This window comes from Streptopelia decaocto, assembly GCF_964273445.1.
Source record: "Streptopelia decaocto genome assembly, chromosome: 16".
Classification (NCBI taxonomy): Eukaryota; Metazoa; Chordata; class Aves; order Columbiformes; family Columbidae; genus Streptopelia; species Streptopelia decaocto.
In genome coordinates this window covers 4255994-4267039 of record NC_138671.1, presented here as the reverse complement: position 1 = coordinate 4267039, position 11046 = coordinate 4255994, and the positions used below count along the sequence as shown (strand labels likewise).

General features: G+C 39.9%; 1 protein-coding gene across 1 annotated transcript in view; it reads left to right on the top strand.

Annotated features, from left to right (window-relative positions):
• Positions 1-1972: 1972 nt before the first annotated feature.
• The window catches only part of ANKFN1 (ankyrin repeat and fibronectin type III domain containing 1), a gene marked incomplete at both ends in the record, with an annotated part of 49101 nt that continues 40027 nt past the window's right edge, over positions 1973-11046 (top strand). Inside the window, 4 exons of the mRNA XM_082066817.1 lie at positions 1973-2158; positions 6102-6312; positions 8933-9127; positions 10570-10683. Coding sequence (XP_081922943.1) covers positions 1973-2158; positions 6102-6312; positions 8933-9127; positions 10570-10683 — 706 coding nt within the window. The remainder of the gene's footprint in view (positions 2159-6101; positions 6313-8932; positions 9128-10569; positions 10684-11046) is intronic.

Below are 11046 nucleotides of genomic sequence, written 5' to 3'. Positions count from 1 at the left end.
TCAGGGATGCAGGTCACATAATTCCCTTCTTCTGATTACACACGCTGTTATCCTAATTTAACAAAGTCTTCTCATCACATATGACAATTATGTTGACTCTGTCTCCATTCAGAGACTTGGCCTCTCTTCAATACCCCATGAGCTTGGAGAATATGCGAGATTACTTGGAAACAGATACTTTTGTGTCCAGGATGTCTGCTTCAGCACAGTTCACAAAGGAGAAAGGAAGATGGAAACAGCTTATGAGACCTGGGTGGTGCCTTTAATCTTAGGGACCAATTCATGCCAACAAGCAGCCTCAACAGCAGGGCAAGTGTTTAATAAATAACGCTTTGATTGTAAATAGTTACTAGAGTCTGGTCCTGCAGTCTGATTTGCTTCGGTGCAGGCTGAGACCACAAGAACAGAAAGTTACAGGATTTGTATCACAGTATAAAAAGTCTAAAGTTTATTTCCAGGAAAAGATAGTCTGAAAGGGTAGTCAGATTTGCTATTACAACTGTGAGGTCTTCTAGAGAGGTGTTCTGTCATATAAAGGTGTACTCTTGGCAGGAAAAAAGGAAATGTGAAGAAATTGTTCATTTTCATCACCTTTTCACTTGGATCCCTGGGGACAGTTTTCTGTGCTTGCACCTGAGTCAAACTTGATTCTTTGTTTCCCTTCAGAAAGGCAAAAGTATTTCCAGGGAGTTAAATTAATTTAATTTTTCCTAATATGGAAAAATGACTATCATCATAGAGCATAGAAGGTGGTGTTTAATTATGAAATAATATGGAAATCCTATTAGGCTAAGCAGTTTCGGAGAGGAGGCAGTCCCTCTTGGAAGAGTTTGTAGTCTAAATGGACAGGGCCAACACAGAACAGGATAAAGTTATGCAATATAGAGACAAAACCAGTGCTGAGGGAAGAAGCTACTCATTCCAAAACTGTAAACAGCAACAGTTAGAATCACAGATTATTTTAACTGTAGAACATGGAGTGTAAGGTCTTTGTTTGCAATAACGTGGACAGTAGTTGGTCATAGATAGTTGAAACTAAAAATGCACATATGCCTTGTTACGCCTACAACAGAACCTAAGTAGGTTTTCTGTGTTTCAGCTGATGTTTGCTAAAACATAATGCCTTAGGAGTCTTGGTCACAGGGCAGGTTCCTTCCCTGGCAAATGCTCCTCAAAACTCTAACAAAAAAGCATTCTCTGTAGCACTGGACTTGTACTTGGATGATAACATGTCAGCGTTATTGCAGATTATATTTAAGTTCATGCATTATTTCTGTAGTATCTTGTGACGAGTTCAGAGATGAAAAAGTCTTTTGAATGCAGCCATGCTTGTTGAGGAGCACTGCTTTGGGTCTCCAAAGAAAGAGAATCCACCCACCCAGCTGAAAACGCCACATGCCTTTGGAGCACACAATTTGCTGGCAGATAGTAATGTGGGAAATAAAGCCTGTCTTACCACGGTGGTGATTGTGTCAAGTTTAAGGCACTTGAGCAGTTAAAAAATTCAGTCCTGCACTTTGTTCTGTAATCAATATGATTTTTTTCACTCTCAATTACTTCAGTTTTGTTCTAAGAAACCATTGTACTGACAAATCACAGGTTATGTATGTTATCCAAATTGTATAGTAACATGTGACACTTTTTCTCACACCTGTATAACCAGAACTCATTTTGCCAAAAGGTTATTTCCCTCATTAAATGAACTCCCTTTTCCTTATACAAACTAGTAAACGAAGTGATATGTTTCATTTTTTGATACTTAATTCTCCCTTCTCATAGGTATCAATGGGATCAATCCCATAAAGAGCAATTTGCCATTGAAAAAGCCCCAAAACATGCTTCCAAATGTTCAAAAACTGTTATAGAAATCTCGCCATGTGTATTTCAATGATACAGTTCTGATTAATGATGTTAGTGTAGCAAAACGTTGATAAACAGCTGTTGTTTGTCTTCTAGAAACTACTAGCTGAAAATGACACAGCAAATGCAGAACTTAAGTCTCCTCCAGACTAAGAAGAACAGCATGCCACCCTCTCCTAACGCTGCAAAGCGCTTATATCGGAACCTGTCAGAGAAGCTGAAGGGGAGTCACACATCCTTTGACGAAGCGTATTTCAGAGCTCGATCTGACCGGCTCAGTCTCCGTAAGACCTCAATGGTAATTACTTGATATTTATCAAATTGCCAGTTTACTGTCCTATTCATCTCCTTAATCAATGTGATTTTAATCTGTACCATTTTTATCATCTCACATTGTCTGTTCCTGACCAATGCTGCTCAGTCTCCCCAGACTCCCAAGACCATGTATGATCCTGTGTAAAAATAAAGTCTGACCTTCTTGAAGGCAGAAGCAAAGGTACCTTACTCAAGTGATGACGTTTTGGTCTAGGATTTAGGTCTTAAACTGGCACTAATGTGTCAAAATGTGGATTAAATACATGCATACAAGTGTTTCTCTTCCAAGAAATGAAGAAAAAGTATTTTGAGAAAACTGGAGATGACATCAACAGAAGTTCCAGTTTTTCAGAAAAACAGAGGAGGTGGAACTTGTATGCTGTGAAAGAGCAATGCAAGGTTGATCAGACTGTGGTGATGGTCACTAGATAAGACCGTGGAAAAAGGAGATCCCAGGTGAAGCAGCCTGCCCTGCATAGCCCGCCCTGCTCACAGAACACAGCCCAGTGCTCTGGTGCCAGTACAGAGAAGCGTATCAGCACCTGCTGGACTTAACACAAGGGCTCCTATTTACACCAGTGCTGGTGAAGTTACACAACCTCCAACACATACCTTTTGAAGAATGGACCGTGTCCCTGAAATAATAGCACAGTGTAAGTTTGGCAAACAACAGAATCTTTTGTATTTGCTGGAGGAAGATGAACCTGCTGTTGATATTGCCCAAACAAAATAAACTTCCTTTTTCCATAAGAAGGAAGAACAGTCACATCCTTCAACTTCTCTGGATTATTTTGAGTGAAAGAGCTCTTCTCCACTTCTGATGAGCAATGACTTTTGACATAGTCTGTGAATGTGCCAGGAGGCACCTCTTGGAAGCATTACTCTGCTGCACTGAAGCAGACACTTAAAGCGGTGCAGAGCTGAACTCTGGATATGCTGGGCCAGATAATAAAAATATTACATTTTGGCAGAAGAAAAAGCACACTCTAGATTCCTTGAACATTCACGAATCTTTGTGGCACATTTGTGACCAGACAAATTATATGAATAAATGCAAGAACTGAAAATAATTTAAAAACCAATTCAATGATCCTATCTATCCCCTAGGATCCCTCCTTTCTTGAAGTCAGAGGACCCCCGCATGCCCCATCAAATGGTTAAGCTGAAATGTAGCTCTAGTGCATTGGAAAGTCAAGAGATTGTTGTCTCTCCTGTGAAGAAAGCCTACGACCCGCAGGAAGAAGGGGATCATGGCTCCTTCCTCTCAGCTCTGCCAGAGCCAATAGATTTTATTTTGCAGAAGGAGAAGCCTGAAACTCAACCAGGGCTTGATGACTGGAGAGCAGGCTTTGCACAGTAGCCGACAGCTGTGCTTTTGGGGCTGTGAGTTTCCAGATGCTTCCACTTTGTAGGAATTGTTTGAATTCGGGCCTCTAAGAACTGTGGGAAAAGATTCTTTAGGTGAATTTTTTAGCCCCTTATCTTTTCTCGCATTTTCCTTTTCAGCTGCAAGCTTGTGTGTGACTAAATGAGTGAAAGAGAGGAGGATAAACTAGTGCTGGGGACTGTGCCAGAGCAGACTGACATGTAGACGAAATGAATGCCAGTCTGTTAGCATATCTTCTGAACAGTGTTTTTCTAAGTATGCACTTCAAATTACATATTCCTTCATATATGGGCCTTCTGTCATACTTAACTGAGAAGAGAAAGGGCAAATGAGCGTAGCCCGAAGTTTGAGGAGCAGTGCTCTGGTTCTGAAGCTCAGGTTCTCTGCTGTCCACAGAGCCAACTACTTACAATCTGCTTCTCTCCCTTGGCAGTCCAGATCTGCTAGGCAGTGGGAGTGCCTATTCCATCAGTAATCGGAGGTCACAGAATCAAGTGCAGTGTAGTCATTAGGAGACTTGATTTTACATTGTGATGCAGATGGTGGTTTAATGTGATATAGACTTACCTGTGCTAGCTCTGTTTACCCCAACCCACTACACTGTCACGGGGGCAACAGCACTTTTGTCACTGCTGACCCGCCTTAGCACAGGTACCGGTACCGCCGGGTGTTGCCAGTCTGGGGTCTGAGCCGGTGTCCACACCAGCTGGTGAACAGACTCCCTCTGAGCTCCAAAGGCTTTAGATCCCATACTGTCCCTTCTGCCTGTTGTTTTCAGTTTTCCCCTAGAAATAAATAGCAAGGAAACTGCCAGTGAAGGCGTAGAAATATTTCAGGTCAAGTTGCTAGCTGATGTATTTTCTAATCATTGAGTTTCTGTGCTACAAAGGTAAGTCAATGTCTAAAATCATGTCTCCAGACAAGTGAACAACATTTGTTAGAGTTTGTTTTCTTTCAGCCTTGGCTAGTGAAGAGTTTTCTTTCCATTCTCTCTTGCTGTGCAACACTTTCCATTCAGTAAATTGTTGTCTTGCTGCAGACATAGCAATGTCCCAAAATAGCTTTATTCTTGAACTCATGTTTATCAGAACGAGTCTTTGCAGAAACTACTTTAATGTTTTTTCCAACTCCAGTAGCACATAGTGGACTGTTTCAGTCAAACCTAGAGCAAATATCTTGAAAGGGGCACTTCATTTTAATTAAGCTACATAAGATTGCATTTCTAAACACTCCAGCACTGAATCACTTACTGGAACATGGTTATTACTTACTGCAAAGCAATACTGTAGTGCTTTTCAGTCTATACATTTGTGCATCAGAGTAACACCTAAATAAATTAATCACATAGCACAGCTGTCTAGCTGATGGTTAGAGGCTGCACGAGTGAGTCAAGCAAAAAGCAATGTGAAAACTGCCCCTAAACTTTACCTGATCACTTGTAAATATGATTCAGTTTCTTTTGAACTCAATAGTCTTGTCTTTTCAGAGCAGAAGAAAGTGATCTAGGAAATGCAAATGAAGGCAGAAATCAGAAGGCTCTTGTTAGTACTTGTGACAATACCAGCTGGACTAAAACTGAGCACATGGCTCTACAGATCTGATGTCTGATTTTCTTACCCCTGAGCTGCGGATGTCTGAATAACGCTGCAAGACCTGAGAGTCTTTTACATCGAATATGATCAGCTTTTTGCAAAAAAATATACAATCTTCAAATATGGTTCTGTTTTCTGTGTGAAATCAAATAGTTGGCAAGAGCTGGTCAGGTGTACAAGATGTTTTGCTGGACATGGAGAGCTGGGCTCGATGGAGACTTACAAATAGGGCAGTTTGCTGGCCTGGCTAAAAATGTGGTAGATGTTTTGGGTAAAAATCATACAATTTATATCTTCTTGTTCTGCTGATCCCTGATATCCAACATAGTTGGGATCCATATTAAAACTTTAACATAGCATCATCATTGCAATTTCTTAGTGTGATATCAACGCTTCACATGCAAAACAACTGACCAGAAGATCTCTGTCAGGCCTGAGTATTTCTGGAGATGGTTTTAACTTCAAGCACAACTGAAAAACAACCTGATCAAATTGCAAGGTGTAGCTGTGGACTTTAGTTTTCAGAACTGCCATTAGTCTGTGTGTTTTAGGAGGAGACAAAAGGTGTCCCAGCAGATCTGTGCTCTTCCTGAAGGTGGTGTCTCACTGAGAGCAAAACCTCATCCAGTTTCACATAGAAAACACAGAACGTTGCTCCTATAGTTTGATTACAGGACAGATGTCGAACAAGTACGGGTTTGTTCTGTATGGGTTTGAATCTCACCTGAATCTTCCCACAAGCCTCAAACACGTTCGAGCACACAGGCCCAGGGGCAGACCAAGCTCAGCTTTGCTCAAACCATTGCCCTGTTTCTAGATGTACCTAAGTTGGGGATGGCGGATCAATGTTTTATAGCAATATCACAAAACACAATTTTTCACAATTTATTTTTAAAACACTGATGTTTGAAAAGTTTGACTGAATTTCTGCTTTTATTGATACACAGAATTTCCAGTGCAATGAAGCTATGTTTGAGGCCGTGGAACAGCAAGATCTGGACGCTGTTCAGATTCTTCTTTATCAATACACACTGGAGGAACTGGACCTGAACACACCGAACAGTGAGGGACTAACTCCTTTGGATATTGCCATTTTGACAAACAACGTCCCTATTGCTAGGACGCTTCTGCACGTTGGGGCAAAGGAAAGCCCACACTGTAAGTAAAACACATACATTGAATTGCCTTAGATAATTGCCTGTAGATGAGGTTTGCTGCTGTTTTGAGAAATTAATTACATTAAACACAAAGTGGCTGTTTTTATCATAAAGATGATTATACCAACAATTGTGCCACAGTGCTGGAGCACATTTGCAGCAATATCTGCTTGCTGAATGTCTGCTCTGTATTTCTTTTTTGTTCTCTATGTCAGATACACCAACTGATGAATCAGGTTCAGCTTCAAATCTGATTAACACCGGGGCAGCTGAGTTAATATTGATACTGAGAAAATATCTTCACAAATATGGAAATAGGAATTGAGTGAGTGATTCAAAGATCATGGTCTGAAATGTGGAGTTTGTCATCAAAAAATGAAAGGACGATGGGTTGTCTAGACTTTGGTTTATTTTTATTATGCTTTTGATTTTGGCTATGCTGCCTTCAGGAGCCAGGTTGTGTTGAAATCTATCATTTCCATTACCACAGGCTCCTCACTCCTAGTCTTCAAATGGCCTAAAATCCCACTTAAATTAGAATTTCAAAGTTCTACAGAACCAGAGAAAGTTGAAGCACAAACTAGACCTTCTCACTTTTATGGAATACCAATATCACTTATAGCTACATATTGTAGTTATAAAACTATCCTTTGTATTCCTTCATGGGCATTTTAATGCACAATTTGTGGGTTAGAGGGTGACTTACCAACCCAATTAATCAACCATATACCATGACACAAACTCTGACGCCTTCTTGTGTCTAAAAATACACCAATGTATGCGAATTTGTTTTAAACTGTCAAAGCCTATATTTAGGACGTTCCCAGCAAGGCTATAATGAGACTGTGTTTGAGGGGTTCGGCCACTGCAGACTCTGCCATTAATTTGAAGTTAGTTAAATTAACAACATTTAGTGCTGGCATGTCAATCTCGGTGCTCCAGGAAATTGCACCTTGAGGCTACGAACATTGCCAGTTTTTTCACTGGCGAGCGTGTGTGCATGTGCGTGTGTGTGTGGAGTTTTTTTGCCAGACCCTCAGTGTTGGTACACCTTTATTGCTTTTCTATGTCCACAGCACTTATATTATCATTTATTCTGGCCTCCTTTAACCTTCCCTGGAGATTTTTGCATAGTGTAGCTGCTCAGTGAAAAGAGTTTTTTAGTTTTATATTTATTTGTTTATTTTTCTGTCATGGTTCATGACTGAGGCTTTAAAAAAAAGTGTGACAGCATTTAGAGTACATGATTGACTGCTGAAGCAACATTCATTAACCATGACAAATCTAGAGGAAAACACAGTCTTGAGTGTTCTAAACAGCAGTAAAAAAGACTAAACTAATTTTTCATTGACCTCATCTGTAAATAAATGCAGTCTGATGGCGAGCAGGGGCAATCATAAATTAGTATTCATTTCCTGTAATTAATGCAAACATGCCTATGAACACAGGGAATATGAATATATAACCACCTAATTTCCATTTCAAAATATACCCACCAAATTTCCACTTCACTTATCTTGATTTTTAGTTTTTCTGATTGAAATAATGGGTGAAGCGTTCTCAATAAAAAGCAAATGATTGGTTTTTTTTACCTTAAGGGTTTACAGTTGCTACTTGAGAGCAAAATGCAGAAAGTTATTTACAGCACTGAAAACAAAGGTTCACGGCATCTTTGTATCTGGCTTCGTTCTTGTGGCATTGATAGCAGTCACTTTCTGTTCTCTCTAGTCTTTCTGCTTTGCTTTCTGTACTTAACCAACCCTGTTAGAATGAAACCCATTCTGTTTGGATGATCTCAGGGCTGCAAGACCGTGATGCAGCACCCAGTGGGACCATTCCCATTTCTCTGGGCTGGGCAGTTGGGCAAGACTGCCCCAGGCTGAGCAGGAGGGGAGGGGATTTCCAGGTAAAATTCTGCCTCCCCCTAATTTAGGGACAGGACAGAAGCATCTCTTAATCTCATTGGAAGTGTATAGGTGTATAGGACAGATGCACAGATCTGGGAGACTGCAAGGCAGAGGAATTCCCCATTCCAAGTGCACACAGAAAGCTTCCTACAGAGAAAACTCTTGGTCTTCAGCTATATTAGCTGTACTCATCTCATAGCCCCTATCATAATGCTGTAGAAAAGAGGATCTGGAGGACAGACAGGTCCCATCTGCATCACCTGGGTTGCTGCCTGGAGTGGGAAGAGTGGCAGATAAAGCAACAGAAAGTAAAACTATGATCTTCATTTCCACATGGAGCTCAGACTTTATAAATCTTAACAGGAACCAAACATGTTTAAACACAAAGTAAGAAGGATCAGAGAGTATTTTAGTTTGTTTTTAATATTCCACCAACTTAAAGCATATATGCAATTTCAGTCTAATTAAGACATTTTTAAGCATATGAGAAACATTGGAAGATAACATTTGCTCAATTTATTCATGTCATTAATCCCACTGAAGTGGCCAGATCCTTAAGTGGTATAAATTGGCATGCTCTAATCCACTTGATGACAAGATAACTACTGGAAAGCAGAGTGTTCAAGGATTTGACCTTACATATGTTATACCAGAACGTGTAAGGTTTTTGCCACGTAAGTCCACCAGGCAATTACTTTTTCCTTTTCTTGGCAGTTGTTAAAATGGAAAGCAGGTCAGCACATCTGAGTACATTGGTCCAGGAAGCACAGCAGCGAGTTACTGAATTATCGGCACAAGTGATGAACGAAGGCCTCGGTATAGACACCACAGAAAAAGAGAAGCAGCTAAAAGCCTGGGAATGGCGATCCAGGCTGTACAAGCGCATGAAGGCGGGCTACGAGCACGCAAGTAAGTAGGAGGAAGTAGTAAAATTTAAGGCAAGAACTCTACAAGTGAGAACACTCTGCCTTTGGTGAGCAAAGATGCTCCTGCTAACTGATCATCGCAGCACTGCCATAGAGCAGAGGAGTGTTGGAGTGGGGAAACTGAGGCATACGGCTAAATGCCCGTCCCAAGAATGGGAAGGGAAGGAAATGGATGTTAGAACAGCACAGGACCGAATACCTGAGAGCAGCAAGCACATAGCTCCTTCAGGAGAGAGCTGCATAAAATGGATGAGACCTCCAAGCGATTGGTTCAGGATCTAATGATTCTGTCCTGCTTATTTCTCTTTTCATCTACTACTGGATCTCAGAATTTAAAATAAGATGGTTAGAAAGGCATATATGAATAAAGAGAAAGAGGGATGGGGACATTGGCCATTTTTCTGTTGTAAATTGATTATTTTTTTAAAAGAATGGAGTTCTTCTAAACATTTGATCAAACAATGGAATTTCATTTTACATATAAAATAGTGAAAACTTAACATTGGCATCCACATATTACATTTCATCAGTGTAGTAACGGACTAGTTCACTTTAAACAGTTGTACAATGGAGTAAATGTGCATTTGGGCCCATGGGAAGGCGTGAACAAGGCTCAATTATTTCACATGTAGATCTTTTAGTTGTATCCTATTCAATGAAATGCAATCAGTGCCATTAACATTTTTACAACCATCTTTATATAAATGTACTTATAAATAATTTTCTCAAATTTATTGTATTCTAAGACTACTTCTTCAAGACAGATGTAGTGTTCCTTGTAGTAGATACTAAATATAGGAAATACAGCAGTAGTGTAAGTGAATACAATGATTATTTTAAATCAGTCCCAGCAGCGAGTCGTGACATTTTTGTGTTTGATTTCTGAATTGGGTCTGATTGATATTCTGGGGCTGCAGCTTTTATTTTAAAAAATTAAAAGTTAGGCCTCAAGTGACAACTGTATTGTGGAATTACTACAATGAAATATTTGTGGAATTTGCAATTTCTTAATCACAATAATGTAAAAATGTTTTCTGTTATTTGATAAATTTGTTAGTGAAACCATAAAGGTTTAATTAGCTCTTTGTGGTTTTGTCCTTTCTCTCTCCTCCTGTCCAACCCGAGAGATTTATAGGGGCTTTTCATTGACATAATTAGCATGAATCTGTTTTATTGGGTTACATATATGCAGGAAGATATTTTTAACTGAAAGGAGCCAAAAACCATGATAGAAACAAATGGTGTCCGAAGGATACTGTTAGCAGGGGCACTAATTAAAATGCTCAAAAGGCAGAGAACACAAACACCTACAACCCAAAGCTCACAATTGCAGGGTGATTTTCAGGGGGTTCTTTGAAGACTCAGAAACATTGTTTGAATAGGATTTGTTGTGCTGAAGAGCTGATGTTTTCTCTTCTCTCCCAGGAGCCCCTGAGGCGCCAACCAATGTCTGTCTCATGGTAACGAGCAGTACATCACTCACTGTCACCTTCCAAGAACCTCTGAGTGTCAACTCAGCTGTGGTAACCAAGTATAAAGGTACTGGATCTTTCATTTACCTTAACAATGTATGAAAATGTGGCACCTAATGACAAAGGTATTTATAAGATATTATAATGCTAATAATATGAATTTATTTTCCCAGTTAATAGTCGTAGAAGTGGAATTTTCTAAAAGATTCTCCAAAGATGAAATTTTAATTTAAAAAGAAAAATAAATTAACCAAAAGCTTTCTCCATGAGTGCTTTGAAGAAGTTTGCTTGACTCACTGTGGTTAGGACATGGGCTCAATGACTGGGTTGAGATGAGCAGTTATAAAACACAAGCTAACTTTTGGTGCCTGTGGGCTCCTGAAACCATGTGTATCCTTGTTAACGCCAAACCCACACCACCATTCCTTAA